This window comes from Zootoca vivipara, chromosome 8, assembly GCF_965207765.1.
Source record: "Zootoca vivipara chromosome 8, rZooViv2.hap1.1, whole genome shotgun sequence".
NCBI classification, from domain to species: domain Eukaryota; kingdom Metazoa; phylum Chordata; class Lepidosauria; order Squamata; family Lacertidae; genus Zootoca; species Zootoca vivipara.
In genome coordinates this window covers 4,068,654-4,086,242 of record NC_142591.1, presented here as the reverse complement: position 1 = coordinate 4,086,242, position 17,589 = coordinate 4,068,654, and the positions used below count along the sequence as shown (strand labels likewise).

The window sequence follows — 17,589 nt, the reverse complement described above, 5'->3', positions numbered from 1 at the left end:
CAAGGCAGTTTCAGTCCCATGGTGAGGCCTGAATCCTGACTGGAAGGGATCCAAATGGTCCGCTTCTTCCAGGTGTGCCTGGAGTTGTTCAGCAACCACCCACTCAATCACCTTGCTCAGGAATGGTAGATTTGAGACTGGGTGATAGTTGGCCATATTGGCCGGGTCTAAAGATGTTTTTCAAAGAAGCGGTTTAATGACCGCCTCTTTCAGCGGGTCTGGGAAGGCTCCCTCGCAGAGGGAAGCGTTCACCACCCCCGCAGAGCCCATCGCCCAGCCCTTCCCGGCTTGCTTTTACTAGCCAGGATGGGCAAGGATCAAGGAGACAGGTGGTCGGTTTATTAAAAGAAAGTGAAACTGCAACTGGAGGTGAAATACTGGCATACAACTCCCATGATCCCTAGCTAACAGGACCAGTGGTCGGAGAAGATGGGAATTGTAGTCCAAAACATCTGGAGGGCTGAAGTTTGGGGATGCCTGCCCCAGAGGGAAAGGGCTGCAGCTTAATGGCAGAGCATCTGCCTTGTATGTAGAAGGTTCCAGGTCCAATTGCCACCATCTCCAGGTAGCAATCATGGAGATCTGCTGCCTGTCAGTATAGACCAGGCATAGGCAACCTTGGCTCTCCAGATGTTTTGGAACTACAACTCCCATGATCCCTAGCTAACAGGGCCAGTGGTCAGGGATCATGGGAGTTGTAGTTCCAAAACATCTGGAGAGCCAAGGTTGCCTATGCCTGGTATAGACCATACTGAACTAGAGACCTATTCCTCTTCAGTCATATTTTTATTGAAAAGTGTAGTGTTTTTATCATGTGCTGGTGTTACCAAGATACAAGAAAATGTTGAACTATACATATTATTAGAAACAAATTTAAATGTAAGAGTATTATTGATTGTTTTTATATTAAATACTTTTAAATGCTAAATAAAGCAACACAATGAATTAACACACGACACCAGGGCACCCCCAAACTTCGGCCCTCCATATGTTTTGGACTACAATTCCCATCTTCCCTGACCACTGGTCCTGTTAGCTAGGGATCATGGGAGTTGTAGGCCAAAACATCTGGAGGGCCGCAGTTTGGGGATGCCTGCACTACATAAATAAATGTTAAAATTGGCGGCAGGCGATGTGGGATTCACATGAGAAAAGAAAGGGGCTAGAGGCAAGGTGCTGCAAGGGAAGGGGCTGCATGATCCTACAGGCCTTTGTTGCTTACTTAACCACAGTTAGAAGATGTGTGCCAGCACAGGCCCTGACACAGGCAACAAACCTACGAAGGCAAAACTATACTTTTGTTTGGTGTTTGTTGCATTAAAGGATGGTGGAAACGAAGGTAGAAAGGAAGTGGAAGTCTTCATGCATTAATTCTGTTTTGATGCTGGGATGCATCTTGTTAAAATGCAGCTTTATTCTTGAATTTTCAAATAATTTTTACATGTACTGTAAAGTGTAAATGGAATCCCTTTATAAATGAATATTCATAAGGTTTGCCTTCCCCCTAATTCTGCTCTGATAGCATTTCAGAGCCAAACCCTTTCTTCCTTTGTCAATGTCATGTTATTTCAAGCACTTTTATAGAGGTGCTCCACAATATTTTTTAAGACATTGAACAATGGTATAAATCTACCCTCTAGTTAAGTGTCTAGCTATGCAAGAAGTCCCATTTGGAAGCTGTATGGTTATTTCTGTTTACTTAAGTAATATAATATGTTAGAGCTCTAGACCAGCCTTGCCCCCTGGCAAGTTAATGGAAATATTAGATGTAAGGCAAATTACGTTCCATACCCCAAGAACAGGTATCTCCTGGGGGAAAAACTGCCATCTGTCCCTATGCCTTTTACAAGAAGTTTAACAGGTGATTCTCCCCCCCCCCAAAAAAATCACTGTGTCTTCATGCTGGGGAAAGCTTTAACTGGCAAATTTCTGCATGCCCCACTGCTGTTAGAGGTAAAGGAGCAAGATCAGTGGGAAAAGGTGGCAACAGTAGAGGCAGGTATGCACCTGTCTGCTCAACTTTTCAGTGTCTGTGTATCAGTAGTAAACTGAGCAATAGTTCTCCTTTCTGGCAGGTCATATCACATTTCTAGGGCGTTGTACAACAAGGTTCTAGGAAAATCTTGTCCTAATCAGTTTATTATATAACTAATTGATGCATGACTGCTGATGTGCAAGTCATTTTGGACCCAAAAGAAGGTAGATTGGGGATGGGCGGGCTTATGCATGCTCCACTGACATGCATGGGGGCAAAGAAGGCAGCCCCAGTACAAATAGGGGGTTGTCTCTAGTTTCGGCTGTGTAAATGAGGTGGATGTCAGCCCATTGTTCTTGGCAGCTCTTGGTAAAATGATGTTAAAATAAAAGCATTAAAATATGGAAAGCAGACACCACAATAAGACAACCAGCAATAAAAGTAAAGTGTCATAAACCACCAAAATAAGCAACAGCACCAGTACTAGAGAGCCAAAAATGATTCAATTGACTATTGGGGGGGTTGTGGACTTTCTGTCATTGATCCTTTGGTTGAGATTCCTGCATTGCAGAGGGTTGGGCTAGATGACCCTTGAGTCCCTGTCTAACGCTACAATCCTGTGATTTTATGACTCTATGATATCCCCAAGGTCTATCCCCAAGGAGAGAAGCTAGAAGAAGAGAGGCAAATCTTGGGAGGTTGCTATCGTCAGCATCAAGCCTTGGAGGGTGTAGACTGTTGGGTAACCATGGTGAGGCTTGGATAATCCCTCTAATTATGAGGAAGCTCTTGGAGGGAAAAATAGGGAGCGGTTGTTTTTTATGGTCTTACAAATGGCAAGGGAGGACTGGGTGATCATCAGGGATGATGGAAATCGTAGTTCAGCAACATCTGGCAGTCCTGCTGTACAGAATATACAGAAGCCTTTTCCAGTAGAGGTTCATAAGACAAGCTGACTTAATGGTCTGAATGGAAGACAAGCCTGTCAATGTAGAATTCTGTGTCCTCTTCATTAAGATTTTATTTGGTTATTTACAGCACCAACTCATGAATGCTGAATATACTGCCATATTCTTTTTCTTTTCTTTCACACTTTGTAGGTTCATCCTTCAGTCCAAAGGAGTACTTCATAGCCAACTCTTAGACAAACAAAAAACAGCAGAAGAGAAAATTAAGGAATTAGAGGTAAGTTTGGGGTTGCTAAATTGGCAACCATTTATTGCATTTTTTATTTTCTGTTTTATACTGCCTTTTGTCCCAACGCAGACTTAACTTACACCTGCTTGCTTTGTGCCAATAAGGAGTGCTCCCTTATTGTCTCGACGGAAGTGATGCTGGGGGTTAACTGCACAGTGCTGTTTCTTCATCGCTTGTGAATTGATAATGTGAACCATGTTCATGTGTGTAATAAGTTATTGCTCACAATTGTATTAGAGGAACAAGAGGCTTATGGTTTTCATTTATTAACCCCCTAATTGGTCACATGGAGATCACCAGCATCTCACTCTCAGTGGGCAAATTTGTAGTGCCTGCATATCCTCAAGCTGCAGCAGTCTAGGAGCAGGTACTGAAACGGGCAGAGATCCCACCCACTGCAGAAAAGGATATGAAAGGGCAGACATGCCAGACACCCTTTTGATACCTTGTTGTAGGATTCTTTCAGCTTCAGAGCTTTCAGTCATGCCCAAATCAGTGAGTTGTTCACCTTAACATTTCCTTGGCAAAAATATTGGCATGGCAAATATATTCTTGGAGTATTTAAAAAAAAGGACTTGTAGTGAGAGAGAGAGCTTCTGGCAATTTCCTAGTCTTTGAACATCTATTTTTAGCTATTTTAATGGAAAGGAGGGAATAGATACGTTCAGGAACAACTGTGTTAATGATATGAAGCAAGCTAACATTTTAATAACATTTGGGGCTGAATGTCAGGTCTCATCAAATGAAGACAAAGTCTGCTTGACTCTGCAGCTAAGGACACCCTTGGCGGCCAGTGCAGGTCAGATGGCCTAGAGGAAAAATGGCAGACATGTTCGAGCTATATTTGTTCCGCTTTCAAAAGTGCATTTGGAAATAACAGCTGTCATTTCTCCATGATGATGGCCACAGCCTCATTGCTAGAACAGTCGGCATTGGGGTTCAGGGTCAGTATTCTGAACAAAGTTTCCTCTTTTTTTTTTTTTTTTTTTGGCTGGTTGTATAGTTAGTTTTGTATAATGAGTCTTCATACATTATGCCTTCTGCTAAGCTTCTGTTTGTGGTAGGAAATGGTACTTGACTTTTTGAACTTCCAGAGAGCTTGCTGAGCTAAACAAAATTGTTGGACCTCTTCTTCAGTTGCAGCCTTGATAACCTTGAGGCAGCAGAGCTGGCTTATTCATCTCTGCTTTGAACCATATGATAGCCTATGAAGTATCTGTGCTGTGACAAGGTTAAATTTTGCCAGAAACAGAGTGGATTTTAGGAGTGAATAGTTCAGGGAGGTGGCAGCTAGATTTTGTTCATACCACTTTTTCTAGTTAATTCATTGCATACTCTCCAACTCTACCATTATTACAGTTGTCCTATACTTTGGTCTAGGTTGATGAAGCCTCATACTAGAGGCACAATCTTCTGTCTTGATCCTTCTTGGGTGTGTGACAGAACCTCCCACATCATTCATGGGCTGATGAATTTGCAGCAGTTTCAGAACCAAGTGTCCAAAAACCATGTGTCGAGTATCCAAAAACCATGTTTTTCTCTTTTTCTGGATAGTGCTCCTCATTGGTTAATATATTGGCTGTATTTTTGAGCTAGACCACCAAGCATGTCCAAGTGTATTTCTTGGAAGAAATATATTGTGCTATATTGTGGCATGTCCTAACAGCTTTTGTATTACACATACTCACTTTTTTGCTCCCTATAACAGCCATCTCTTTTGCTGTTGTAGGGAAACCTGAGCAACTGGGAAGTTCTCCTGCTCATATATTTGAGATTTTGAGATTTTTCAAGGACTTCCTGCTGCTGCAATCGGCATGACTGCCTTCTAGTAGCAGTTAAGAGGTTTTTGGAGGTGTCTGCACGCAGACTCCAAGACAGTGTTATCCGACTGTATATTTCATACACATCTGGAAGCATGTTGTGTATGAAATATTTATCCTCCTATTAAAACTTTCTGCAAAGAAACATAGAGGCATTGGTCTTGTAGTGGTTCATGTAGAAGACAAAGATGCAGCAAGACCCACTGAAAGAAACCACAAAGAATGGATTTTGAGGATTAGGGCATAATGAGCTGGTTCCCACATAATGCTAAACCAAATTATGGCTTAGCACAGGCACCCCCAAACTGCGGCCCTCCAGATGTTTTGGCCTACAACTCCCATGATCCCTAGCTAACAGGACCAGTGGTTGGGGAAGATGGGAATTGTAGTCCAAAACATCTGGAGGGCCAAAGTTTGGGGATGCCTGGCTTAGCATGAACAAACAAGTGTGCTGATGCACAGTAGGAAAACGGTGCCTGCTTTCTCTCTCCCAACTGAGGAATAAAGCAATGGTCTGGTTCAGTGTTATGTCTGAACTCAGGCTTATGGTTTGTCTCACATCAAACAGTGAGCTGCAACCAAGGCTTATTCTTGACTTGCGACTTGTGACTTGTGATTTGCTTGGGGGAGACAAACCATGAGCCTGAGTTGGGCTGTAATGCTAAACCAAACCAAGGCTTAGCTTCCATAGCATGGTGGCAGCAGAAGTGGGGAAGAAGCAAAGCTGCCATGATTTACTAATTGCACCAGCATGCTTGCATGTTCACACTAAGTCATACATAGTTGGCTTGGCACCGCGTGCAAATGAAGCCCTGAAGCTACTCCTATGGAATTAATACATCTTGTCCAATATTGTCCGCTTCAACTGGCAGCAGCTTTCTGAGATCTTGGGTCAGACATCTTTCAAGGTCCCACTGCCTGAGGTATTTTGTCGCTGAGACTAAGCCTAGAACCTTCACCATATATGAATACAGTATGGCTGACCTATGGCCCTTTCCTCAGAACTGCTTGCGGTTTTGGGAAGCTTTTTACCTGCTGCTGATGTGGGCCTCTCTCACAGCCTTGACAATATTGAATATTCTTGATACCATATTGGCCTGAATATAAGCTGCACCTTTAAAATTCAAGGGAGGGCGAGAAAAAAAAGACAATACCACTCCCTTCAAATTCCACAGGCACTCACACCTGTACCGTTTTACCATATGTCTGTTTCAGCAGCAATATCGTAAAAGCCAATTTTTGTAAAGTTGTGAATTTAAGCTGGACTTTAACTTTTCACAGTCGGAATTTGGGGGGGAAAGATGTGGTTTATATTTGGGCCAATACAGTATATTTTATTAAGTGTGCATGAGGAGAGGTGGGGAGAGATCTGTTTTGGAAGCATCCTAAAAGGATAACAGCCCCCTCCTTTTTTTTGCTTAAAAATGCTGGGAGAAACTATTTCAGGAAAGCATAAATTGATTTCATTGTGGTACATGACAGGGCTTTATGTTTCAGTGTGGCATTTGAGAAAAAGCAAGTTTTCTGATGCTGTAAAGACATGGAAAACACCCATTCCTCCTTAGTGGAGGAAGTGATTATGACTATGTGTTTTCACTGTTAGTACTTGATAATCCTTCTCTCCCCCTTACTATTCTCAGCCTGCTTAGTTGTTGGGCGTTGTCAGACGAAGTGGCTAAAAATAACAAATAAGGGGGAGGCTGGTATAAGGTGGATTTCTCTACTACTGCGACTTGCTGTATTTATATTTACCATATGAAGGGGGAGGCTGGGCAGTGGGAGAGAGAAGGCCTGTTTGGCATTCTTGATAAATGGGATATACTGTTCCAGCCTATGGGGGCCATCTCTTGGTAGGTTTTAGAGGGCTTATGATCTAAAGTGGGTTCTTCCTTAACAAATAAGTGCAGAGTTTCATCTCATTATCCAGTGGTTAAATTTAGACATACTGCTTAAACTTAATCGTTCATTTTAGAAAGGCATCTAGTTTTGGCAGAATGCTTCAAGTAGCAGGGAACTCTCCACAATTCTGCTTGAAATCTTCATTTTTTTTAGCTTCTCCGTGTTACCATGATGCCTAATATTTTACTGCTTGGCAAGTCGAAGATCCTGTCGTCTCTTCAACAGCCCCCCCCCCCCAATTCAAAATGCTAAGGAAACTGTTTGATCAGTGAGGGCTATTCTAATCAGTCCACCAGACCCAAGTTGCAAATTAACAGAAGCTGTGAAGGACATGGGTGAGCCTGTGATACCATGCTGTCCCAGTCTTTCTCCATAGTGGTGGGAAGCAATGGGTGCTTGGCTGCTGGAGCAGGGACAGATTGCTTGGCTCCAGCTGCAAAGGGGAGTAGTGTGGGAGAGTTTTACCTGAATGCCCAGGTGTGCTGCTTACCTGGCTTCCCAGTCCTGGGGTCATGGCAGGTTACTGACAGGAGGGAAGATGAAGCGATGGAGAGGTCGGTGCCAACACCTCCCTGCTGCCTCACCTCTTCCTCTTGGAAACTGCCCATGACCCCAGTGGTGGGAAGCCAGGGAAGCCGCCCTGCCCCACCAGCCACTACTGGAGGAGAGGTTGCAAGGTGAATGGGCATGTGCCATGGGGCAGATCTTGCCAAGGGCCACGGGATTTAGATATACCTTCAAAATGATAATAGCTCTATGGGCTGAGAGTGGGTCATAAGGAAACTCTCATCTCTGAATACAAATACATTGCCAAACCAGGTTTCTCTCACCTGCAGATGGTTTTCAAAGCCACCTTTTGCATGTATAGAGGCTACAGTATCATTCTAAAATACTTTCTGAACCTGTTTTTATTTTGGTCTGTCACTCTTTTCTAGCATATTTCTTGAGTATATGAATATGTTAAATTGAAAATAATGTATGCACATTTTAGTGTGTTACTTTCAAAATCGGTGATTTAAAAGATTGCTCTCAATCACATTTGTCTCAACATACTGTTTTTGGAAAATAAATTTTATCTTTGTGAGATTTCCATCCTTTTGTAAGTTTCCAGTGGAGAAGGCTTTTAAAACAAGCCAACTCCCATACAGCCAAGTAAAACTGACTATTCCCAAAGTCCCGCCATAGCAAAACATCCATCTCCCCCTGTTTCTTTCCACCCGTATTTTAATCTGGGTTGTCTAATGTTGACACAGCTGCACAATCATGATAACATTCCTAATGAGTGATGGGAGTTTTCTGATTTCTTGATTTTCTGCCCTCTGCTTTTCCAACTTTGTTTTGAGCACTTTAGAAGGGATGTCCCTCAGGTCTGTGTCAGTGGCAAAGTGCCTCTTCTTTCCCATCTGCAAAGTGTATCTCAGCTTGCTGACAGTTAGAAATATATGTGCTGTTTAGGCCAAGGCCACATCAAGGATTTTTGCTCTTTAAATAAATCAGTATTTTGGCACTTTTGCCCTCCTTCCCCTGCCCCACCAAATCTACGTTGCTGCTTCTTGGTTTTCAAAATTCAGACATTTGGGACATAATGTTTCTGGGTTGTCCTAAGTGCCTTCCACTGAAAATGCATGTTTGAAATGCAGAACTACTCCAAGTCTCTGTGTCCTTGAGCATAGGTTTTGGAATTTGTGCTGAAATCACTTTGCACCTAAATAAGACCAATACTGGTCTCCATGTATTGGATCAGGATTGCCAGTAAATAGAGGATTTATTATCCACTTTTTACCCACCTTGTATAGTGGGTTTTAGAGATGGCGTCTTATGCATTGTGCTGCCTGACTTCAGAGCAGTGAGATAGTAACTCATCTGATATCTCCACTTGGGACAGTTACATCTGTGATTTTTCTACAGAGCCTCACTTGCTAGTCATATATCTCACCCTCAAGGTCTTCATAGTCTGACAGTCATTGCACGAGTAATCTCTACTCACAGAATTAATTTCATCTGCATTTATCTCAAGTATGATGACCCACCCTACACATTCCTTGCTGTTCCTTCCTCACTTTGGTTTGCTATGCAAAACCAGAATAATAGATTTTTCTGCCTCTTCCAGGAGAAGCAGGGCATGTTTAAACAGACTAGGGCATGACATTACGTAGAACAGAGCTGACAAAGCTTTGAATCATCCTAGCTAAACACACCTTAGTGTTCAGGTATGTGGCTGTGATGTCACAACTTCCTGCCTAGCCCACACCCCTCCTTTTTACACACCTTTCACTTCGCTTGCAGCTAAATGTTAATAGATGGGAAGAGCCCTTCCTTGTCTGTTGTACATAACTGTCGGGCACATAAAAGTGTTTGCCAGGAAGGCTGGGCTCTTTATTGACCCATATTTGATACCTTGCTTTCAGACATGTGACAAATGTAAGAAAGACTTAAAGCAAACCATGCAAAAGCAGAGTCTTCAGTAGAAGAAAGATTGCCTTTACAGTCAGAAATGGTTTCTAATAGCACCCAGCTTTGAGTTTACACCTGTCCGTCTATAAAAGTTGGGAAGACACACACTAGTGTCACCAAGAGACAAAAAACCAAGATAAGACTATGCATGTGAAGATGTAGACTTAATTATCCAGATAATAAAGAATGTGAAAGGGGGGAAATGGCTTAGTTGCTTCATTTTAATGCTTTATTTCCTTTTCCTTTTAATAAGTAATTTGGAATTGGTTCATTTGTTTTGCTTTTCCCATCCATTTTGATGAGACATTCATCCATTCTTCTGCTGCCTGCATCCTTTGTGTTTTCCATTAAATGGCGTATTTTCTGGTGTTCTGCTGCCAACCATCCATGCACAGTCCTACCATATTTCAGACAGATGGGCAAAGCATGCCCATTTTATAGACAATTTGATTTTTTTAATACATTACATTACATTTTTTTACATTAATTTCACTGGGTGACCCAGCTGCATTCCTCCTGCTTGTCACTTGTCTGCCTGAAATTCTCGAAGACATTTTTCCAGAACCTGTGATGCCGTGACTTCATAGGCAGAGATGCAATAATTTTCTTCATTTGCCACATTGAGAATGGTCAGCAGTGTTCAACAAGGATCATAAAAAAAATTCACAAGCTGTCTATATAGCTTGAACCCTCATGAATTGTATCTGGGGTTTTTTAAAAAAAGCTGCTGCTGCTTTATTTATGCCCCACCCATCTGGCTGGGTTTCCCCAGCTACTCTTAGTGGCTTCCAACAACATTAAAAACGTCCAGATACAGGGCTGCCTTCAGATGTCTTCTGAAAGTTGCATAGTTATATGTTGCATTGTTATTTATCTGGGGAAACCCAGCCAGATGGGTGGGGTATAAATTATTATTATTATTTCCTTGACATCTGATTGGGAGGGTGTTCCGTAGGCCAAGACCTGCCACGGCAAAAAGGTCCTCTGCCTGCTTCCCTGTAGCTTTGCTTCTTGCAGTGTGGGATCTGCCAGAAGGCCCTTGGAGCTGGACCTGTTTCTGGGCTGAACAATGGGGTGGAGATGCTCCTTCAGGTATACTGGGCCGAGGCTGTTTAGGGCTTTAAAGGTCAGCACCAACACGTTGAATTGTGCTCAGAAATGTATTGGAGCCAATGTAGATCCTTTAGTTATATGTTCTCGGCAATCACTCCCAGACAACGGTCTAGCTGCCGCATTCTGGATTAGTTGTAGTTTCTAAGTCACCTTCCAAGGTAGCCCCACATGGAGCGCATTGCAGTAGTCCAAGGTGGGGGGGGGAATAACTAGTACTGTAGTAGTGACATGTGTAGTAGTAGTAGTAGTACTTGTAGTAAGTTATTTATACCCCATCCATCTGGCTGGACTTCCTCAGCCACTCTGGGCAGCTACCAACAGAAATAATAATAATAATAATAATAATAATAATAATAATAATAATAATAATAAAGCAATAAAACATCAGACATTAAAAACTTCCCCAAACAGGGCTGTCTTCAGATGTCTTCTAAAAGTCAGATAGTTGTTTATTTCCTTGACATCTGATGATGGGCGGGCATTCCACAGGTGGTTCCCTGTAACCCCGCTTCTCGCGGGGAGGGAACCACCAGAAGACCCTCAGAGCTGGACCTCAGTGTACTGCTGATCTTTATCTGGCACCCAACTGGAGTTGACAATCTGATTTCTTTCTGTTTATATTCCACTGTCCATGACAAGAGGGTGTACAAAGCTGTGTTAGGCCTCTGGGTCAGGTTACATGTTGTACTCATTTGCCAGACACGCACAGCAGCCGCCCGTGTTGCAAGTAGGGAAATACAGTCCACTTTGTAAGGGTTCTGGCACCTCAGCAGTCTTTGGCAATTCACTGCACTGCAAAAGATACATAAGTATGCCGTGTGGGTTTCTATGTCCACCTTTAACCAGGTATTACTAGTTGTCTGTGATTTTCAGTCATTGAGGTTGGGCTTTCCAGTGAACTGTATGGACCTGATAACTGCCTGGGGTGGGCAGTCCATCTGCTGTTAGTTGGGTCTTCTGGTTTCTGTAAGGGAGATGAGGGATAGTCACTTTTCTGGTATATTTCTAGTTCAATAAAGACCCCCTTTTCCATGGTACCGTATTGTCTTGTCCTAAGTGCTCCTGGTGGTGATGTGCAATTTGTTTTCCATTTTTATTTGGTTTGTACTCTGTTGCATCCAGTGTTTTTATTTGAATGGATTTTCCAGCTATAGCATGTCTCAAGCTGGGAGGGGATCTCCCTGTCTGGAGGCAAGGGAAGTCTCCTGAATTGGTTCTGCCTCCAGAGTCTGATGGGAGAAGTTTCTCTAGTCAGGCTGCTCTCCTACTTACCACTGCAGAGAGGGAACCCTTGACAAAACAAACAAACAAAAATCTAATGTTCTATTCTTAATGGTTGGGTTACTTGGCATAGGGGCCAAGTTAGACCCCCATCTCATTGATGTCCTCCTTTATGTTATTCCCATATAAGACAGCCAAGCTATACCTTACAGGGTTTTTTTTAATCAACAACAGTTATTGTGCAATAAACAAATTGAGCAGATTAAGAATTTACACCTAAAATGCCAACATATGTTCTGGCATTATTGACTTTAATACCATCATGTCATTCTAGTGTATGCACTGCATATTTTAGACATAAATATTAAGAGGAAGGATAAATGGCCAGTTCCCAGTTTCAGTTTCATGCTTTGGAGCCGCACGTTAAGTGTAGTGTTAAATGTACAGTGGTACCTCGGGTTACAGACACTTCAGGTTGCAGACGCTTCAGGTTACAGACTCCGCTAACCCAGAAATAGTACCTTGGGTTAAGAACTTTGCTTCAGGATGAGAACAGAAATTGTGTGGTGGCGGCAGGGCGGCCGCAGCGGGAGGCCCCATTAGCTAAAGTGGTACCTCAGGTTAAGAACAGTTTCAGGTTAAGAACGGACCTCCAGAACGAATTAAGTTCTTAACCCGAGGTACCACTGTATTTATGATCTAGGAAAACGGGCAAGCCCTTAGATGGCAAATCTTGTTGATGACACATGTAGTTTGAGGAATTGCTGCCTTGGTTTTGACAGCCCTTTCTACCTTTTGTGCGAGTGTGTGCCTAAAATATAGGCATTTTGAGAGCCTTTGTTTTGATTCCACTGCTTCAGTGAGAAAGCTTTACATGTCTACATAGATTAGTCCTTATTGCAGATATCAGTGAGGTGCTCCAGTGAAATTACTAGACAAATGAGTAACTTGATAGTATCTGTCTATCTTAAGTTGCTTATTTATATGCCTTGCAACTGACAACTTGGCCAGAGTCTGGAATATGAGGAAATCTAGTTGGATTCAACTCTGATTTATTTTGAACTGATGCTGCTCAAATTTTCGAGAACTTGCCCCATCCTGGATGCAGCTTTTCTTTAGAGAGGTACATGAAACAAGCTGGGCATATTGGATTGAGTAACTTTGGAAGGAGAGGAATGGGCATGTGGGACTATTGCTATAGGTGGGTGACAGAAGATACGGTAGGTAAGATTCTTTGGCCTTAAATAGAGGAGTTCTACGAATGGTATATATATTAAATCTGGATGTGTAACAGCATATTCTATTTGAGTTCAGTTAGCCTAGTTTAAGAGACAAAGCCTTTGTTCTCACTTGGAGTGTGATTTTATCATTGCTTGCTTGCTTGTTCTCTGCATTGAAAATCTTTTGATATAAAAGCAGATTGTAAATTTTCTAAATACATAAGATAAACTTCACAGATCATAGGATAGTTAAAAATATTTGACTTCATTGCCCTCAGATGGTTACATCTTTCCATTCAGCTGAGAACTATGTGGGCAATTTTAAGCATTCCAGTGATGGCGGCAGCTCCAGAAACTCAGTAGAACCATAGTACCTTTACATTGCTCCTGTCTGACACCTCCCTGTGGGACAGGAGCATTTCCCTCCCTGGGGCTGGAGAGAGGAGTACTCTCCAGAGAAGCGAGAGTGTCCTGCTGAGTCTCGAGATCTGATTATCACTTTCCCTAAGAGTGTTCACACACAGTGGCAAAAGAATGCAAAAAATGAGAAGTGTTAACTTTAGAGATTCATAAACTCCAGGCCAGACATTTTTTTGAGACTGTGTCACAAGACACTTGACATCAGGGGTTTTAATTCAAGGCAATTGTATCATACCCAAGGATTCCAAGCCTTCGTGAATGAAGGCATCTGATTATGAGCATCTAACAGGCTGACACTTCAAAATGTGATGCCAGTGCTTGAGAAGAGCATCTTCAGAAAAGGAAGCTGACCTTGATATTTAGCTCTGTAGATGCAGGGATGCTGATCTATCTGTCCCCTTTGGTCCAGACATAGCAGCATTCTGCTGCTGCTGCTTGGAGCCTGTGACTGAAACTGGCTAGTCTGTTGAGATTGCCAGCTCTGTAAGGACAGCAAACTTCACAAACCAGCCTTCTCACAATATGTTGCCCTTCAGAGGTTTCAACTTCCATCAGCCTTTGTTAGCATGGGCTGCTGAAAACTGGAAAGTGAGTTTTAGGGACTAAATGGAACACATTTCTTACAGTGTCTTAACATCTCATTCTCAGAGATATTGCAGCAAAAGCTTCAAATCAGAAGGATTGGCTATGAGCCAATGTAGCACTTTAACTGCCAAGATTGTAATACTATAGTAAGCAGCTGTACAATCTCTCTTCTATGCAAGGCAGACTCTGATCAGGAAATTGTATGCTTAGTTTTCATAAGTCAGTCATTGCGGAGTCTGACTCACGGGTTTCCTGTGTGGTTGTGGAATTCCTGCAGGGTGACTGTTGCCTTGATCTCCTTTCTGGATACCTGTTTGAATGGCAGCTATTTGCAGATTTTGCTAGAAAGGTTGCTTTGAAGATATGCTGGAAGCCAAAAGCCAGGTGGGTGGTGGCTGGATAGCAGCAGGTTGCCCCATTAAGGGCTTGCACAAGTTGTGAGCCACAGAGCATCAGCCATGGATGACAGCCCACCAGGGGCTCTTGGCTGGGGCATCTTCAGTTTGGTCAAAAGTTGTGCAGGGCTGACTCAGCCATCGACCATTAAGGTCTTGGCAGAGAATGTGGGAGTGTCAGCAGTAGCCGAACCAGGCAAGCGGCCTTTTCTTCCACCAATGTGCTGAAGGTTGAGAAATCCATTCTGGAGGGTAAGATGGCGGTTACACTGGAAATTCTGCTGCTACCTTTTTGCAATTGATTTGATGTCTGTTTAGGCAATCTCGGAGGATGAAGAGCAGCCAGACATTCCCACTGTGTCGATTCATTAGAGAGAAAGTTTCGTCAAACTTGGAATGATTAGCTCCCCATGCACAGCTGCTAGGTGAACTTGCTTTCTCGAACAGGCTTTCTGTGTGGCATTAATATAGTTCACTGTCCTTCTGATAAGTATCTTGAGCCAGAATGTTGTACACTTACTTCTCAAAAATCAATTTTTTTCTTTGTTCTCATGGATGATGATTGCCATTTGAAAAGCTTTTGTTCATGAGAGTTAAAAGGTTTCCTACTTTCCCACTTCCTACACTTCTGGTGCCTTCTGCATCATCATCATCATTACTTATACCGCCCTATACCTGCATGGTATGGGTTTGTAAACTTTTTATTCTTGCTGCCATGTGGTCAGGTGGAAACAGTATAAAGCTAGAAAGTATTTCCTGCTTTGTGGTGATGGCCCGTTTCTGTCCTGGGATCCAACACGAGCTGGTAATCACACCAAACCTAGCTGGCCTTAAGCTTTCAGAGCCACTAGAGAGATACCTGACATACCGTAGCTTGAATCCCACCTGGGGAATCTGGATGGGAATGATGATGCGGCCATTCCAGCATTCCTCGGCATATCAGCCCTTTTCTGGGTGGTGTGTCTGTTGGGGAAATGGCTTCACTTTTTGTTGGAAAGTTATTAACAGTGACTGTGGGGACCAGTGTACTAATTCCACCCATGAAAAGGGAATCGTTCTGCATGTGCACTGCTTTCTCTCATCCATGTAGGCGTCTAACCTCCACCCACCCACCGCCTTCCCACTAGACTAGGCCTTCTTTCTTACTGGGAGGTCAACATACCTTTCTGGTCTTTGGGCTTGTTTGAGAGAAACGGCAGGCAAACAAGAGTAGAGTTGGCAAAACGCCATGGTGGTACCTCATATTTGAAATGCCCTCCCTAGAGAGGCTTGCCTGGCATCAACTCATTTATCTTTCCAGCACCAGGAGAAGACTCTTTATTGTGTGCATGCCTTTTGCTTATTTTGATATTGCGTCCTCTTACTGGTTTGAGTTTTGTGGCTGTAGTCATAAGGGCTTGCGATGGGGGTGAGCTGTGGTCCTACCTGCCTTAACCCTTACATCTTATACCTTACCCCTTGCACTCTTACTGGCAGGGCAGAAATGAGGGTGGGTGGAAGAGAGTTCTGGAGTTCCTCTGGTTTTCTCCCAGGTTTGTTTGTTTTTTTAAAATAAAAGAGCATTTCCCCTTCATTTGGAAAGCAATAAGAAGGAATTAAAGGGGCTTGAGCTCTGTTCTTTTCTCGACACCCTTTCCCACCCCGAATACTCCTGTTGTATGACACAGTCTGCATCAGAGCGCCCACAGTGGTGAGTCAGAGCTGGCTGTGCTAGCACAGAAGTTAGCAGTGATGCGTATAGATCTGTGCAAACTTATCTACCTTGTCCCCAGTTCCCAGAGCAGAAAGAAATATTTGGTGGATGTTTCAACCAGGCCCTTTTAAAACTCATTTGTAATACCTCTTAAGGATGTTTCAGTCAGGATTTCCTGACAAAGGTACTGAAAATCACTCAGCTTAGAAAAATGGTCATTTTGTCAGTGTTCAGCCTGTGTCTTCAATTAAATAATACATTGGATTGGAAATTATATTGCTCTTCTGTCTTGAGTAAAACTCCTATTTAAAACTAGCCATCAGAGGTTTGTCTGCCTAGACAGAGGATGGCTGACATACATTTTGCAAGCGGCGTTCCTGTTTTAGATTGTGCTGGCATTTGCCTCTTTCCTGGCTTAAAAACAAGGTGTTCCTCATCTGCCATTAGTTAGGTGTCCATGAGTACCTGCAAAGAGCAGGAGGGAGCCTAAAACTAGGCTTGCACCCTGCTGTCTGGAGCAAGGTGGGCCTGAGGGCAGAGCAGTACAGTCCTCTTTTCCTTTGGCAGGAAGAGGAAGTGGGGAACTCCTTCCCTTCTCTAGGCAGAGCATAGCCCTTGTGTCTAGTAGCCATTATCCATCTCCTCTAAGTAGAATACCTTTATCCTCCACAATTTTGTCTAACCCTCTTTTAAGATATCTAAATTCCTCTAACCTCTAACTAAATTCCTCAGTATGTTTTTTGGGGGTGGGGGTGGTGTTCAATCAGTGCTAGCCTCAGTTTGATAGTTGTCCCACTGATGTTGATGGACATGAGTAGCTAAGGTTCAGGATCTACTCTGAGTGGAACTTGATGGAATACAACTCTTTGCTGTTACTTTTGTGCCTTTCAGCAGAGAAAGTCGTACCTGGAGCGGAGTGTGAAGGAAGCTGAAGATAACATCCGGGAAATGTTGATGGCTAGAAGAGCACACTGAGGGTTTCAGCCCCACCACTGCCTGCCCCTTACCTTTGGACTGAACAGTTGGGCGCTAAGCATGTTTGAAACCTTGCAATATATAGAACTAACTGTTGAAGACACAAGGAGCTTCAGTTATGTCATGTCAACCCCTCCCTGTATTTTGGTGTACTAGTAAATCCTGTGTTATATAATATGGCTGCCCGACCTGTCCTGGGTTCTCTGTTAACATGGACATTTTTTCAGATGTCTCTTCTGTTGTCCTGCATCTGCCTTATCCCAGTTTCAACTTCCCACAAATTTTTCTATTGAAAACCGAGCTGTAGCTCAAGAGTGGGGCGGGGCCAGCCTTGGTCTGTTCTGCAGCATCCGCAATAAGCACGAGGGCTTTGCGGAAAGGAACTGGTGTTTTCTTTGTGCTCCTGAATGCCATGCTTATGCCAGTCAATCTGGGATTAACCTAATTCTGGTTACACCCGGGGGGGGGATTGTGGGGTGTCAGCATGGGAGATAGAAGCAGAACAACCTGTTCACAGTGCTAGGATTCTTTCTTTCTGCTTGCCTCCCCCTGTAGAAAAGGATGTGCAGGGCAGTTAATGTCTAGGGACCAGGAACACTATGAAAAGCTGTACATGAGAACT

General features: G+C 43.2%; 1 protein-coding gene across 1 annotated transcript in view; it reads left to right on the top strand.

Moving 5' to 3' along the window:
- PFDN1 (prefoldin subunit 1) overlaps nt 1-17,144 on the top strand; it is a 31,889-nt gene extending 14,745 nt beyond the window's left edge. The window contains exons 3-4 of the mRNA XM_035103464.3: nt 3,076-3,160; nt 16,884-17,144. Coding sequence (XP_034959355.1) covers nt 3,076-3,160; nt 16,884-16,967 — 169 coding nt within the window. The 3' untranslated portion in view covers nt 16,968-17,144. The remainder of the gene's footprint in view (nt 1-3,075; nt 3,161-16,883) is intronic.
- Nucleotides 17,145-17,589: the final 445 nt, after the last annotated feature.